The following is a 17,962-nucleotide window of genomic DNA, read 5'->3' on the forward strand; positions in this document are numbered from 1 at the left end:
ACCTCAGTAAACTGAAATCTGGTTAATAAAAGGCATATTTTATTTCCATGGTTATAGTCACTACAAATATGCAAGAGTAGAATTTCCAGCTTCAATTCTGAGGTTAATTTCAGACTATTTGTGTAAAATTGCACTCAGGGACTACAATAACAAGGACTACAGAAAAGCAGATTAGGCTGACACAGAAGGCCAGCATTTATTCAGAAGGCAACTGTCAATTGATATAACTTAGAAACTGTAGAACTCAACAGAACAGAGATCTGTTATAAGCCTTATAAACTAGATCTGAAAGAGTGAAGACAGATACTGTTAGGCAATATAGCATAACACAACACGATGTGTTTAGGAAGCATGCAGTTGTAGAGTTGCATGCTCAACATCTGCAGCCCTTTGCACACAAAGATGTGTCAGCTTTCCTAAGTGTTTATCTTAAAGCCAATAGATTTGTTTGCAAAGGCTCTGGAAAAAGAACCAAACACATTCTTGAGATGATACTTCACTATTAGTTCCAAATGTCTGCAAGGCCATGTACAGAGGAGCTGAGTTATTTCAAATTTTGCCTCTACAAAGTGCAACAAAATACTAAAGGAAATTGAGAAGAGATAAAACCACCTAAGAAATTAATATAAAAGAGAAAAATCATGTATAAAGTATGATTTTTAAAGTAAAAAGGACTGTTAAACATCTTTGTCTATTACCTGAATTTGCATCTTAAAGCAGCTGGAAAAACCCTTGACAATGCAAAACTTGGCATCACTTGCCATAAAACTTAAAGCCAGCTGTAACTATGAGCAGTTAAAATAGAAATTTTTGTGGTTTTTTCATATTTCACACTGACCAAATATACACTTTGTTAAATAAGAAAAAGACTAATCCATCCATTCAACAAGAGGTTGCTGATATGAAAAAAGCTTATCATAACACAGAAGTATGTCTTAGCCCCCAACTACGAGTACTGGTGCTTTGTTTTGTTTTAAAGTAAACATGTAGGTCACGCTACATGTGAAAGGCTTCTAGGCGTATTCTGTTTGGATCTTCCGGATGTCTCAGGGCAATTCCATATCGCAGCAGCAGCTCAATATAAGGTGGCCAAAATGAGTCATTGATTGTTACATAGGGTTCATGTGGTGTGCTCATTAATTTGTTTATAAGAATCTGGAAGACCAAAAGGATAAGATTTAGAAAATGAACAAAACAGCTAGATTTTTATCTCCTTTAACCAAATTCATACAAGTGATTGTAACGAGACACTTATGTAGGCAATATAAAAATACAAGACTACAGGACAAGACCTGTTCAAGGTAGAAGTAAAACTAAGAACTTCCAATAACTTCATTACATCTTTTTTGATGTAAAAATTAGAACCAGAATTCTCCTTTTATCCAGACTAAGTTTTTCACCATCTGTCAAAAACTCTTACTGGATTTTAGATAGTGTAACTGTAAATGCCTAAAAAATCTGAACATGAAGGTGGTAAATCCTTATATAATTAATCTTTAAATCAGTATCTGTTAATTTAAGATTAAAAGCATTAAATAAGAAGGAAAGCTAAATTTCTGGGAATCACTTGCCTCAAAACCATAACGACTTACTGTCAACAAATCACTGTCCCTCACTCTTTCAGATTTTAGCAGAGTGTCCATCTTACAGTTTTTTAAATTTCATCTCACTAGTAAGATAAAATAATCTGCCTTCTTAGATTGGGAAGAATTCTTTTTCCTGTATTATTGGTCCTTCTGTAGGTAGTGTTATAAATAAATGTTTGCATCTGTGAAAAGTTAAACATCATAATCCTAGTTTAACTTCACTACATTTGCACATCAAATCTTTTTGCTCATCTCATAAATGGATTATCCAAATTCTTAATATTACTTCTTGTCTGGGCATGACAAGCCCCTTACAATAATTCACCACCTCTTGATATTTCCTTACTTCTCCTTTGTTCTTTATCTAAATATATAATTAGTTAATGGTGTTAAAAACAAAGGTCAGTTTTGACATTCTTTTTCTGTTCTTAGAGACCATGTTTATGCCCTCAAAATATTGCTCATGGGGAATACTGCAGACATTACAGATTATTTAATCTTACCCATCCCATGGTGCTCTCTATTCATCCCAGATATTTCATCTTTCTACTCAGAGCTTCTAAATGTTATAGCTTTCCTCATTTCAGTAGACACAAAATATTCTGTATGCATCTTTACTGCTAAAGAAAAACTCAAAATCTTCACTACCAGACTTTACTCTTTTCATCCATTGCTATTAAAAAAACCCATACAACTGCTCTTCTTTTTCCGAACATTCCAAAGAATTATTCCAGTTTATGTCTTCTGTACTTCTCTGCCCCAATTCTGAATATTTACTTCAAATGCATTATTTTATATTAATTGTTACTTAGTCTTTTCTGACATCTGATATTCCAAAATAGCCTTTATGGCTGTAACTTTACATACATTTGTATTGTAAACAGTCTTTCAAATCTTAAAACTAGTTCACTAAATGCTCAATCAGAAAGGAATAATCCTCAAACTGTTTAAAAGGAAAAGAATTACTACATTTGTAAAAAAATTACAGCTCGTTACTAGAATAAAAAGTAGTATAATAAAAATTCTGAGGTCTGCATCAGAAAAGAGTTTCCTGCTTGCTTACTACTTATGCTAATTTAATGAAGTAGGTACTGATATACCTAAATAATATAAATGTAAACATCTAGGTTGTCAAAGTGGATTTATTAAAAAGGTACACTTTCATTATTTAACAAAACACATGGAGATTGAGGAGACATGGTTAGGAACACATGTACTGATTGTAATTCTGTGAATGAATTACATTTTCACAACAGTAAGTCCTAAATCTGTAATTATAATACAAAGATGACTTTGCATTTGTCTCTTTAAGAAACTATTATCTGTATCTAAGAAAACACTTTTGAAATTTAACAGGCATTTGAAGCTAGAACCAAGTTGCTCAACAAAAAAAACCCATAAAACAAAGATAAGGGACATTGACAGTTTACGCCAAGATAGTTACAATTAAAAATAAGTCTGAATTTTTGGAAGCAGTATGTTCTTCCAAATGGAAATCAGACATTACTTGGATGTGTTCACATTTTGAGGAAATTAACAAAGTCAGAAAAATATGAAGGGCAATTTTAAAGCATTAGAAGAGCTTTAAAATTTTAATTCCATAGGGAATGTGGCTATTTTAAATTCTGATCTGTTTTCAAGCTCTGTCTAATTTGGCATTACTAGGCATGCTGAGATACTTGAAGCATGTAAAATGATTTTGATAATGTAAGCCCAAAGTCTGGGCTTTAAACTAAAGCACAACAATGTCATAGTGACCAGATCACAGCATCTTAATACCAGAAAGTTGTTATTCATCAAGTTTTGCCTCAGGAGAAAAAACTTTTTCTCCACCAGGGAGGTCTTATACATAGATGCTTACAACTGCCTGAACAGTGAGGATGTAGAAGGAATAGGAAATTTCACTTCAAATGCTACATTTAAGACAAGAAGGAACAATGCTAGTGAAAAGATTTTTAATGCTCCTTCAAAATTATGCTTTGCAATTCAAATTCATAAATTTCACTGTGATTAAAAATACACACTAAACAATACTGGCATACTTATAAAATCAATTAGACATGCATGAATCCGATTCATTGATTTCCTCATATGAGAAGATAATCCAGTTAATACATGAGACTACACATTAATTGGTCCTTCTATAACTGTTATTGTATTATATTTCAGAAATACTTTTATTAAAACAGTACAAAATATCGCATGAAATGGAATAATTGATATTTTTGTTAAGCAAAGCATTTGTCTCCCCTAACATGAGCCACTAAGGCTCATAAAGCTTCTTTAAAATAATCATTATAAAAGGATATATAAGAAATAAAGGATAACCATTCTCCAGCTTAAACCGGAGATTTAGTTATCTAAATTATCGCCACACCTCTTGTAAAAAATTGGGGTTTTAATTTGATAGGAATTAAAATAGAAATCTGACATAACATTCTTACACAGTCTACTTTTCAATTAACTATCTTAACTGTATGTCATATACTGTTATTTATCTTATTAATATATTATGATCAGATCTGATCTGAGTATTGGAAAATCCCCCAAATCTCTATGTGACAAAACCATCTTACCTCTAAAATTTCATGCAGTGTTATAAGTTCTACAGCTGGCTTTTCAGAAGAATTCTGCAAAGATAACCACCCCCCCAGCCAAATTAACAGAAACCAAAACTAAATAGTCAGGAAAAATGTTAATTGACAAAGAAAAATAATCACACAATTATTTGATTGGATAGTACACAACAGGTGAGGACTTTTACTTAGATTTAGTCATGACAAAAAATACCTTGGTAGTATTTAAATAATTACTCTACCAGTTCAATATTATACATTTCAAATGTAATATTTTTTGAATTAATTATTAAAAAAAAAAGTTATCATAGTATTATCTACCTGGGTTTACATTTAAATAAAAGCAAGTACATCATATTTATAAATGTAGTGCAGTGCAAAACATTCTATGAATGTGATCTGTTAGGAAAAATTAATGTTTTTCTTGAACTTTAGAAAAATGTTTACAATGCAAATTTGACGCAGCTCAAGACTTGAGTTCATAGTGCCTTAATATTTTTTCATGATTTGCCGACGAATGTTTACTTTTACTCTCACTTCAATTAAAAAAAATTGGCTAAGCTTAAGAAATAGAATAATTAAAAATCTGGGGGGAAAAAAAAAGAACAGTCCTTAATAAAATATCATTTATACAGGAATCCATTAGAAAATTACTTGTTTTCATTTGTAGCAAGCAAATGAAGCCATAAATTGATATGGATTCCTTAGGTAGCAATGCCAACAAAACTGCTTGTGCTGTTGCAGGGTGAACCTGATTCTTTTATTTTTCAATTTTATCCTTTTTCCCCTTCCACTTCACATTCCACAAAATAAAGGAGATAATACAGCACTGGTGGCTGCTTACTCAGCACTGCTGTTGAATACGTCAACTTAACTCCTAAGATATTAACAGATGTGCAGGACCTTATACAAACTCCACTTCTGGAGCAGAAGAAGAATACAAAGCAATAAAGAAGAATCTGTGAAAGGCAAGTTCTGGCTCCTTTTTTCCAGTCACAGGTCTTAATATTCTCACCTTCAGAAAGCCACAAGGGGGATATACTGCCTGCTCCATGGAAATCCTGCAAACCATGGAGCTAGGACTCAGTAATGCCTATCTTTGTGCCTTTATCTTGACACTAGGCCGAGGAAATAGAATCTACACTAAGAAGCTGCAAAAGCTTCCTTGGAGCAATCATGAAGATACTTCGTAGCCTCGACTGTTGTGTTTCCCTGGCCAAAAATATTACTTTGTAACTTAAATAGTGGGTTCAATATTCATGTTTCAAAGTTGAAATTAGGTTATGACTTCAGTAATTACTAAAACTGATATACAAATAATAAAATCCTAAGGATATTAATGTAAAGACGTTTGCACTCTCACAGAACTAGCAAACTTATTTTGCTAGGTTTATAATATGCATTGTGTATACTGTTTTGTAAAATTATATTACTTACATATTTTAACTGTCACCAATATAATAAGTACCTCTAATTAATTAATGCTTATAAAAGTCACTTTTAAGCAGGATGTTCAGCATTTATTTATTTAACCTGAAAGGCACCTTCTTCTCCCTTCCATGAGATAGATTGGCATAAAGAATATTCCTCAATGTATGACTTATCATATTTTTTATCTTGAAAAAAAAATGTGGTTTTTTTAATCTGAGATTTAAAATGCAAGATAATTCTTACCTCAGTCACTGCCTATACTAAAGGTGTTGGGCCATGGCAACAGAAGCTAACCTGTGCTGCTGTGATTCAGTCTTCCCTCCCACTCCCAATCCCAGACACAGGTGCCTGGTGAAAGGAGAGTGGACCAGAACAGAGGGGCTTGGAGTAATTCACACTACTCTGAAGCCGTGCCCTACAGACATCAGCCCCGGACATTTGCCCTCATGCAGAACTACTGAGAACACAAGAAGCTTCCACAAAGTGAAGCAAAATTACTGATGTACGGAGTTAAGAGTTCAGTGCTTCCAGAGTATTGAACCAAACTGATAATAGATGTGAATAACATGTTCCCCCGAATCAATGTAGCAGGAAATTTCATTGCTGATGTCATCAATTTGTATTTCTGACACAATAAAGAAAACAATATAGGTGAAATGGCTGTCTCTCCTGCCTTCACAGTTACTCACTTAGATGCAGATTATAGGCGACCTGCAGTTGAGCTGCAGAGATCCAACTAAGTAAAAAGATGAAGAAGAAGCTATGAATTCACAAGGAGTGAAAAGAAAAAGACTTGTCAGAAAACAAACTCTGTTTAAGAGTTCAGGAAAAGCATAAATAAAATTAAAACTTAAGATATTATCTTGCTTGGAAATTTATCGAAATAAGTTTTACATTTAAGTAAAATTAAAAAAAAAGGTAGAAGGTGAGCTTCTGTGAACAGGGGAAGGGTTGATTAATCCCAAACACCTTGGGTGGTTCTTCTTTTCTTTAGATTTTAATGAGAAAAATTGCATGGAAGAGAGATGAAGGCAGGGTAGCTACTAAGAATTTCTGACAGTCAGTATAACAGAGGCTGAGAAAATTCAAGCAGTTGATTTTGCCCTGGGGCAAGAGATTTTATATAAAATCTTCCTCAGAATTCCAAAATGCACACATGAATTCCCTGTTTCTTACATTTAAAACACAGCTGGATATGACCATGAGCAACTTGATCCAACTTTGACATTGGCACTACCTTGATGATGGTGTTGGAATGGAAGATCTTCAGAGGACACTTCCAGCCTATATTTTTCTATGACATCACATAAATGGGAGCAAATAAATTGGTGTATCTCATTACAGGAAATATATTTAAGGAAATAATAACAATACGTATGGGAAAAATGGACAATCGCTTAAAATGCATCTGGGCAAGTCATTAGTTTGAAGAGGCATGTCCTAGAAAAACTGTAAGATGAATAAGAACCAGCAGACAGGGAGATGACATATCAGGCTGAAATCAGGAAATATATGATTGAAAAACAACTGTTAATTAAATCCCTGAAGCTTTAATTTCTTAATGTTGGAATAAAATGTATCATATTTAGTAACAGCAGGAAACTGGAAAGCATTGATATGCAGAAGAACTAAGATATAATAGAATAAAATGTTTGAAGATGGTTGAGTAAGACTTTGAAAATGGACATCATGTCTTGAAGGCTCCATTTGGTATTTTTATGTGCAAAATATGTACTTCTGTGCAAAAACAAAATTTGAATTAAAAGCTATGGGTTCATCAGTTGGAAATAACAGGAAGACAAGGGTATAATCAGTTGCTTTTGTGATGATTGTGAGCTAGTAGTTTTGTTTATAATATTGGGTTTTACCAGGTTCCAAAAAAGATTAATCCAAGTGGAAGCAAATATAGAAAATGGATATTATTAGGATAAGCCAGGGAATTGGGAAAAAAAAAAAAAAAAAAAAAGTATGTTACAGAAGAACAAGAAAGCTTTGCTAGTTCAATTCGTGAAACAAAGAAAGAGAAGGTATAAGATTGCTGTCTAGAAATATATTAGGAAGAATAAACACAAGAAAGAAAAAGAGCTATTCTAAGGACAATACTGGCGTAAGAATACATGGATCTGAATGGACATTAATAAATTTAGACTGGAAGTTAGGAGATAGTTTCTGACCAGAGTACTGAGGTACTAGAACAAACCCCAATAGAAACAGTAGTAACAAAAATAATTAGTTTTGAAATGGAGCTCAATGATAATATGAAAGAAATATTATGTAGTTGTCTGAAATAACAGGGAACTGGATTAAAGAAATCCTTTCTATTTCTGTATTCTTAAGTGTGTCTGAAATAAAAAAATCAACCCCTGCCTTTTTTGTAGCTTTTTTGTAACTATTCTTTCAAATAGTAATGGTAAAAGGTTTATTTTTACTGTAGACTTTGAATTTATTATGCAAAATACTCCCTGACTGACTATTTTCCCTAAAGTTTTAAGATAATTTTTGGCCCAGTTTGCCTGAACAGAAACTGATGGTTAACATTCCAAACTACACTGTAATTATAAACACTTGTCCTTCTTACTGTTCCAAAAACATTGTTAGACAATTAAAATTTGCTTTGCCAAGGAAAATATGAATCCACTTGCCTAGTCCAGTAAAAAAGAAAATGGAATAATTTGGAGTGAAGCCCTCACCATTTCCAAATTTGGCACAGCTTGCAGTTCAGTAAGAAATACAATACATTGCTATGCATCTCATTGGGTAAAGGATATATGCATTAAAAAAGAAAATATCCAGCTGGGAACAGCCTTAAATAATATAAACCAACCTGAAAAATATCAACTAAACCTAAAAGATCAGCTGCAAGAACTATACTTATTTCAAAATATAACTGCAGATTCTATGCTAGTGACTTGAAAAAGATATTGCATCTAATTAAATAGAAATTGAACATTCCAAATGTAATAGTTATTAAGAAAATCTTACCTCCTTTTTAGCACTTCCACCTTTCTCTGGAAGGGGAAAATGTTCTTCTAGGAATGCACCCAGAGCATTCAAGAGGTCTTCCTTATATATCTTTAGTTTCAACATTTTATTGTGCAGCTCATGAAATGCTCTAGTATTCAGACTAATAGTAAAAACATAGCAATAGAATATGAAATTCAATAAAATAATTAAAAAGTTCTTAAGTAAAAAAATCCCTTATTTTCTACTGTTGTAAGTTCAACATCTTGAATCACAGGATACAAGCAGAAAGTAGCAATATTTTCCATGTTTCAAATATGGATTATTGAGTTATTATTTGATCTATTTAAGAAAACAAAGAGTATGTTTTAAGAGTTTGTTTGCTCATTTGCTCTTGTTGATATCCAAATTCTTCAATATAAAACTCAACACTGTAGAAATACCTTTTTTTGGAAAGTTGTTCAACTTGGGTTTTTGTCTCTTCTTCAATCCCATTAAGTGCATCTAGTATCTGCTCCTGTTCCTTATGCCACTGCTGTTCTCTTTGAAACATGAAAAGTATAAAGTGGCACAACAGGTAAGTAGTTTTCCTGGACAGTCAAAAAAAATAATGTGTGGTAAAAAAAGCTTACAGCATTCATAAGTCCAAATTATTGTGTTACCTTTTCAGATCCTCTTCCAGTTGTTTATTCTTTGACTGAACTGTTGACAGCACCATTTCAAGATCATTCTTTACTTTCTGCAGCTATAAAAAAAAGTAAAAATATACCTACAGTTTTCAGATAGTCCAGTCTGTAGTATTTGTTCTATGTAAGGTTACATCTGTAAGTCTGGTAAGGAGGGCCAAAATTATCTGTAATTTCTTCAGAAATATGGCTATAGAGTGACACACTTTTTTTAAATCCAGTTGGAGCCATTTAAAATGTTACTGTCACCAGTTGCTCATTAGTGTCTTATTGAAGCTCTGTAAAACAACATAGTTGATTTTACCTGAAGCAGATTATGGAGCACGCACATGAACTGCTCGTCAGATGAAAGACTGAGGAAGAAACATCTACAGCACCAGAACTGCATTGTCTAAATCATTGCAGCTGTTGCAAGAATGATTTTTCAGAATGAATTTTCAGAATGAATTTTACATTTTATGTTTCACCAACATAAAATGTATAGCACTCAGAAAACAAAAATGCTGCAAATAAAGACTAATTGCATCCATGAATTAAATGGTCCTCAGTGATATGGACGTATCTGGGAGAGGAAAGAGGCAGAAATAAAACTACTGCAGCCAGAAGTTATATGTGCTGCTGAAGATAGGGAACAGTGGACTCTCAGTGGACTGGGTCTTTCATTAGTGCATTATGTTCTACAAAGTAGTATTCCTAATAGTTTTTTTTTTTAATATAAACATATGATTTGGATGTATTTTGTCTCCTTCCATACAAACTATGAGAACTTTTATATTTAGCTCAAAGAAATAAAAATTGTGAAGATATTCTACAGAAGCAAATATGCTCTGTATATGCAACATCTGGAAAAAAATTTGAATCCTCAACAAAATAGCCCACAAAATCAGGTATCAGATTAAACATGCCATAGCAATACAGTCAAATGAAAGTGTGTAACCAAATGACTTGTTAACAGTGACTCTTATCAGCAGTTGGGTTCCCTGTTGTGAGTGATACTAGAGGGAGGAGAGCTGCTAGGAAGAAGAAAACCAAAGAGTATTTTTTTATTTTTAAGCCATAGCCACAGGAATATTCTCAGGTCATGTTGCATACAAATGTCCAATCAATATAGTATAATGCTACCCCTAAGACATTCTTGATTCACTCTTTCTTCCATGGCTGGAAGAACACAACAAGATATTTGCAAATTATTGGCACAGAACTCTAGATCTAAGAATACTGACTCAGTGTAACACATAATGTTACATTATTTTATATAAAGTATGAAATGCAATATATAAAAACTTTTTGTTTAAAAGATCATTCATTACAACTAGGAAGTTTTTGTAGTTGTAATACAGGGGAAGAAAAACAACATTAGAACAACAGTGCCTGAAGAAACATACACAGTATCTTAGCCACCACAGGAGTAGTCATAAAAAAATGCAGCAATTGTATATATACTTTTTTCATTTTTTTCAATGAAATTTTATTATCTCTTAACAAACAAAAAAACTTACCTCTTCTTTTCCTAATGCTAACAGTACATCTGGATTGGTAGAAAGTACTGAAAAATAAAATGAATTGGGGTTTGTGCATTGGATGATATAGACTTTTTATACTGAATAGCAGCCTGGCTAGAGAGAAACTTGTGTAGCCTCTAAAAAGCTAGATTGGCTGTCAGCAGCAGTTTAACCACATTTTGTGGTGTCCTGCTGGGCTAACCTACTGTCACTTTTCAGCAAGTTAAAATTAGACTGAAAAAAGTGTGGTGGTAATGCTTCTGCGTTATTTTTTTATATCTGAACTAGCTTAGGTACATAATACTGCAATGTGAAGTACAGTTATACTTCAAGATAAGCAAGCCCGATTTTTTTCAGTGTAAGGGATTCCATCAACATTACCAATATGGTCAATCAAATTCTTCCAGTCTTCCAATTAATTGTTAAACAGCCTCCCAAATGCTTGATCAGGATTGCAAAACCTATCAGATTTAAAGAACTTAAAAAGCATGTCACCATCCTTACCGTTCAAAAGAACAGCCACTTGTAGGGAAATGAAAGGCCAAGCAAGGCCAATATCCTAACTCCAACCCTGAGCAACAGCAGTACTTAAGGGAAAGTACGGTAGTATGCAAGGATGTGGTAATGTTTCCCCAGAATGCTTCTGCAAAATGCAGTGATTTATGGCTCATGGATTTTCTGAATAAAAAGTGAATTGTTGTATTTGATAGCCTTCAGTGGACTCCAATCAGTTCTCAGTTCCATGTCAACTTGCAGCATCTGAATAAACATATGACTTTTGAAAAAGTGAAGCATTTGAATCTATTAACAGGAGAAATGAAAGCTACTCTAACAGATTTAAATCTTAATATGACAGGGATATTTTTTGTCCAAGCTTGGGCTCCAAATCTCTAATCTTAAAAATAATTACTTCAACAAAAGCTTTTCCTTTAACAAAAAGGAAAACCCTTAACCCTCTCATAAAAGCACCAAATATCTCCTAAATACAATACAGTTGATGTCATAAATTTATAAAAGTACTTTTTTTGGCAAAGTAATTTTATAGTTTTTATCTCCACAAATTCTGAGAAGCCTTAGATTAGTAGTTTTAAAAGCAGTGTTTGTCCTGAGATGAAAATCAGCAAAACTACTGAGTTCAAAATGCATTAAATTACATGTCACAATAAAACCCGTTTTACTTAGAGAATTACTGTCTCTAAATCTTGACACAAAATTTGAGCAGAATGCTCCCAAATTAAGCTTATGTTTAAGAGCTGTGGGAGGTAGTGGTCTGTGCTTAGATTAGACAAAGATTTCTTTAATGAAATGAATATCCTACACACACATGATAAAATTCATTGGTGGGCCTTTATTCACGTTCACTGGCATATTTGAAGAAACCCATACAACTCTTCCCCCTGCCGCCACCCCCCCACCATGATTATCATGAGCCCTTACTACCTGGAATTATCAATTTCTACTATTGGTTTCTAGCACTTCTTCATTTTTAGATACCTAATCCTGAGTATGTGCTTCCCACTCAATATTCATATTGTGTGAGTATCAGAATAGAATCATAGAATCGTTAAGGTTGGAAAAGACCTCTAAGATCATCTAGTCCAACTGTCAACCCAACACCTCCATGTCTACTAAACCATGTCCTGAAGTGCCACGTCTACATGTTTTTTGAACTCCTCCAGGGATGGTGACTTCATCACTTCTCTGGGCAGCCCGGTCCAATGCATGATAACCCTTTCAGTAAAGAAATTTTTCATAATATCCAATCTAAACCCCTCCTGACACAACTTGAGGCCATTTTCTCTCGTCCTGTCACTTGTTACTTGGGAGAAGAGACCAACACCCACTTCACTACAACCTCCTTTCAGGTAGCTGTAGAGAGCGATAAGGTCTCCCCTCAGCCTTCACTTCTCCAGACTAAACAACCCCGGTTCCCTCAGCTGCTCCTCATCAGACTTGTTCTCCAGACTCTTCACCAGCTTTGTTGCCCTTCTCTGGACACGCTCCAGCAACTCCACTGAGGGACCCAAAACTGAACACAGTATTCAAGGTACAGCCTCACCAGTGCTGAGTACAGGGGCACGATCACTTCCCTAGTCCTGCTGGCCACACTATTCCTGATATAAGCCAGCATGCTGTTGGCTTTCTTGGCTACCTGGGCACACTGCTGGCTCATGTTCAGCCGGCTGTCAACCAGCACCCCCAGGTCCTTTTCCGCTGGGAAGCTTTCCAGCCACTGTTCCCCAAGCCTGTAGTGTTACATGGGGTTGTTGTGACCCAAGTGCAGGACCCAGCACTTGGCCTTGTTAAACCTCATACAATTGACCTCGGCCCATGAATCCAGCCTGTCCAGATTCCTCTGCAGAGCCGTCCTGCCCTCAAGCAGACCAACGCTCCCACCCAATTTGGTGTCACCTGCAAACTTACTGAGGGTGCACTCAATCCCCTCTTCCAGATCATTGATAAAAGTCTTATTTAACAAGACTGGCCCCAACACAGAGCCCTGTGGGACACCACTTGTGACCGGCCGCCAACTGGAATTAACTCCATTCACCACACCTCTCTGGGCTCAGCCATCCAGCCAGTTTTTTATGCAGCGAAGAGTACACCTGCCTAAGCCACGAGCCACCAGCTTCTCTAGGAGAAGGCCACATCTTCCTAGGAAAGAAATCACTAACCCTGATTTAGTGAAGGAACAGTACAGATCTAAGACACTGGGACAACACATGTAAAGAACACAGGTTGCTCTACCTACTCTCAGTTAAAGCTTTTTCAGTTATGAGCCACTACACTTGCAAAAATCAAAGATCAAAGATAATTGCCTAGTGATACATAGTACAATTACTAAGCAAAATACTACCAGATGCTAAGAATGTAAAAGCAACTACTATGCACATGTTTATACAGAAACCCCTATTAAGAGGAATTTGGCAGAATACTGATATTTTGCAAAGAAAAATAGAAATTATGCAGATACCACAACTGTTTTATATGGTTTAAAATATGGTTGCTTCCAGTTCTTTATTTTGCAAAGGTAAAAGTTAAATTCTATTTTTGAGCCAAATGCTTGTTAAAAAGTTTTAATTCAGCTGATTTAGCAGCTCTAGAGCTACATAAATAATACCAGAAATTGAGAAAGAACAAGACACTAAAGTAAAAGCTTTGCAAAAATAAAATTTGCATTGTGGATTCAAGTCTGTTTGCCAATATTGTGCCCAAAGAAATGTAGAACTGCCAAGTTATAACCTCTGAGAATAAGGCTTAAAATTGAAATGCTGACAGGCCCTCATTTACAATAAATGAACTGGCCATTACTGAAAGCAGAAACCAAAGCAACAAGACACCCTGACATTCATGCTCTATTAGTAAATTGTATGAAATTAGTATTTCTGCTATTCCTATTTAGATAAAAATCAGACAGTGTTTTCAATTAAGTAATTCCTCCTTCAAAACAAACAGTAGGTAGAAAGGAGCCAAGATGGACAGAGAAGATGTAAGCCCAGTAGACTTCATTTTCATACAAGCACTATAACTCTATTCAAATTCTTAGCAGCAACTTCTTTTTTCTTCCCTCAGAAAGGTAGCCAAAAAGGCAAAGCTTTAGCTGCAAAATATTATTTGCATTATAATATGCATATATCATTTCTCTACTACAAAATTAAGATTTCTAATGATAAATCTTATCACTTGGGAACAAGTAAGAATGGTTGAATAAAGCAAGTCAGCAAGCCAATAAAAATAGGTCAAGTCCCTAGAATATTTTTAAGCAAATAGCTTGAAGTTTAAAACAATTACATATTTTCCTAAGGAAACCTAACATCTCCAGGTATTTTACCCAGATAAAAACTGTAAGTGCTTTCAATCCATTTGCTTTAAGCCAGCAGCTTATTCATGAGCAGCAGCCAAGAACCAGTATTTCCCAAATTCATTCAATGTCATACTTTTGGTCTACATACCTCTCAGAAGCATTTGAGGCTGACCATTCTTAGAGATGGGCTTACAAAGCACATGAACTATGAATTTATTCTAATAGAGCACCAATATCTATTTATAAGAAAGAAGAAATATTTATTTTTTTCCAGCTCCTACTATTTGATCACGATATGCAGCAAGGACATCAACTTCGTAAAAAGCTGGCGAAGTGACTTTAATGTTCATCTGAAAAAGCATTCCAATTTGGCCAAATGACAAAATATTGGAAATCACCCTTGCTGTCTAAAACACATTCCTATCATTTTGTAAGCATTAAAAAAACCAAGACTCTTCTGGCATAAAAACATTCAAATGAGTCAATGTGTCCATTTAAAGTTTTACTGGGTTGAAAGGTGCCAACGGTTCTTTGACAGGAGACATAACAGTGAGTGCTATCAGAATACTAATGATCGTGTAGTGTGAACCGTTTTAGGAGTTTCCAAATGGGACATCTGAAAAACCAAATTACTTTACTCACATTGAGATTCTGATTGGTTTTATTTTCAGTGTCTGGCCACATCAGCCTTGCAACAGAGTGAAATCAGTCAGCACTGATGCTTATGTACAAAAAGAATTTTGAAGAAGTGAGGAATTTATACCTTTTGATTGACAATGCCTAACAAATATAAGAGCTACCACTTGTCTCAGTGGTTTGTGCTTCTCAGGATCAATAAGTGATCTGGATTCCTGTGTTGTTGAAATAAACTGATGTGTCTTTTACCACCTTTTCTGTTAAATCCAAGCTAGATATTTTATTATGGTGTAATGGGCTTACTGCTAAAGGTTTACTTCAGAGTTTCAGCTAGTGCATCATAATACAACACACTTTTGTGAAGTATTAATAAAAAAAATAATCAAAGGAGGTATGGTTAAAAATATGTCTAGGTAAATTATTGTTAGTTTACTAGCAATACCTGCAAAGATAAAAAAATATATCAGTTTCTTAGAAGATGAAATGCAGGCACAAAAGGAGGGTAACTTCTTAGAAGATGAAAGGAAAGACCTCAAGGAGGGTAACAGCATAATGAACTTCTGCTATTTTGTTAGGAGATCTGCTAAAAGTTATTTTTCCATTTAACTGACTGATGAATGAAGATATGAATCATGCATTTCTTTGTCCAGAATCATAACATTAAGTTATAGTAGAATTCACTTTGAATTCTAAGTTCACTTAGAACTGAAGTGCAAAAAGAATATAGAAATGAAACATACATGATACTGTGGGAAGTATTTAATTTAAGTAGTCATAGTATGAAAATACAATCAGCAGGCATTCAATATATACACAGTTTAAGATGCCTAGACGAAAGAGACTTTGCAGAAGTTTATATGAGTATACCCTACAAGGAGGCGGTTACTTACTTTCAGGACTTCTTTTTTGCCATTGGTTATATTCCGCTGTTAAAGCTTTCACTCGCATCATTAACAAGGAAAGCTGTATAACAAGAAAAGAAGCATGTCTTGAAGGGTGTTGAGTTGCATTGGAGTAAAATGAGATAGAACGGGATGGAAATTCAATCATTTAGTTTATACAGCAGGAAACAAAAGAGCATCTATTACAATAGACCACTTAGTCCTTCGAAAGATTTAAAAAGCCACCTGAAGGGATCAAGAAACATTTTTATTCTTTTTTCAAACGGAGGAAATCAGAAGTAGGCAGAGTTGGAATTTTTCCCCTGATTTCCTCTGCAATATCAGACAATGAGCACAACTGAAGATGAGCCGCTAGAAGCAATGACAATACTTCACATCCCCATTCCTCCTTAGATGCATAGATGATACACATTTAATGTTAAATGGACTGTGCTTGATATGTGTGATGACTAAACAAAAGATTGGCTTCCAAAAAACCAGCAGTCAAATAAATCTTCTATCAAGATGTCTCAAAACTACATCTGTGGACTCAACAAAAAAATGTTTTAGAACTAGTGCTCTAGCTCACTGTAATCACTGAAAATATAGGAGCAATAAGAAAAAACACCAGTTCAGAAAAGTTTACTTAAAAACCCAAACTAAACAGCCATAGATTTTTAAAAATTTACTTATTTTAATATCATGCTATGTTTTGGAGAAAGAATATATTCATTATTACTATTCTACTTCCTGAAACTCAGGACTACACCTATAATTTTTCTTCAAATACATTGTAAATTACATATAGATATCATATGATGAGTAATCTAGTAAGAAATTAAGCATATATTTAAATACAAAAGGTATTGCTGATATAGTCAAGCATTCCATAAAAAGCACTGCAGATTGCATTTGGCTGTACATCAACTAAAAAGAGAAAAATATGCTAAGAATCATCAGCCAAGTTCTTATAATAAAAATATCAAGAATTGTCAACTTAAGCTTAGCTTTTCACTACTCAAAATAACTTTCTAAAGTGCATCTTCAAAAGACAGCCTTTTAAAATAAAGGAAAAGAAAACAAACCCAAACCAAAAGAAATTATCACCATACAAACATTTCTTATTTTCTAGATCAGGTGGTGTCATCTCTTTCATAATGAACACTACTCTTGACAATACCATCAGGTCATTCTTTGTTCCTTTAAACTTGATAAAAAAGGATGTACAAAATGTTCTGGATATTCCAGTAACTGGACAAAAAAGACTTTCAAATAAATTAACACTACCATTCAGCAACGTTAAATCAAGGACCATCTTTTCAACAGACAAATACATACAGCAGATATGTACATCAGATGTCTCTCTCTCATGCCCTATGTACATGCCTAGCAAAATATGCTGCTCAGTAAGTAAACCATTACATTGTAGACCAGAATCAGTCCCCAAACTTACAGGATAAAACCACAAAGATTACATTGTAAGATTACGGTCTTGAGGTGATTAAGGAATGAACATTAGTGACAGGGTCAACAGCAAGGAAAAAAACCCCACGTAGCTTCTTTGCCAGCTACAATGAAAATAGAATAGAATAGTTCCAGCTGGAAGGGACCTACAACAATCATCTAGTCCAACTGCCTGACCAACTCAGGGCTGACCAAAAGTTAAAGCATGTTACTGAGGGCATTGTTCAAATGTTTCTTGAACACTGACAGGCTTGGGGCATCAATCACCTCTCCAGGAAGCCTGTTCCAGGGTTTGACCACCCTCTCAGTAAAGAAATGCTTCCTAATGTCAAGTCTGAACCTCCCCTGACACAGTTTTGAACCATTCCCACACATCCTGTCACTGGATACCAGGGAGAAGAGCTCAGCACCTCCGTCTCCACTTCCCCTCCTCA

At 34.6% G+C, this 17,962-nt stretch overlaps 1 protein-coding gene across 4 annotated transcripts in view; it reads right to left on the bottom strand.

The window, feature by feature from the left end:
* CENPK (centromere protein K) overlaps positions 1 to 17,962 on the bottom strand; it is a 25,143-nt gene continuing 7,181 nt past the window's right edge. For 3 of the 4 annotated variants that reach the window (XM_075526895.1, XM_075526896.1, XM_075526894.1), the window contains exons 4-10: positions 16,074 to 16,146; positions 10,740 to 10,786; positions 9,217 to 9,299; positions 8,998 to 9,096; positions 8,576 to 8,717; positions 4,163 to 4,216; positions 3 to 1,155 (exon numbers count right to left, since the gene is read on the bottom strand). In XM_075526895.1, coding sequence (XP_075383010.1) covers positions 997 to 1,155; positions 4,163 to 4,216; positions 8,576 to 8,717; positions 8,998 to 9,096; positions 9,217 to 9,299; positions 10,740 to 10,786; positions 16,074 to 16,146 — 657 coding nt within the window. In that variant the 3' untranslated portion in view covers positions 3 to 996. Of the gene's footprint in view, positions 1,156 to 4,162; positions 4,217 to 8,575; positions 8,718 to 8,997; positions 9,097 to 9,216; positions 9,300 to 10,739; positions 10,787 to 16,073; positions 16,147 to 17,962 lie in introns of all 4 variants that reach the window. The other variant, XM_075526893.1, reaches the window with a different exon arrangement.

Source organism: Mycteria americana, chromosome Z (genome assembly GCF_035582795.1).
Source record: "Mycteria americana isolate JAX WOST 10 ecotype Jacksonville Zoo and Gardens chromosome Z, USCA_MyAme_1.0, whole genome shotgun sequence".
Taxonomy (NCBI): Eukaryota; Metazoa; Chordata; class Aves; order Ciconiiformes; family Ciconiidae; genus Mycteria; species Mycteria americana.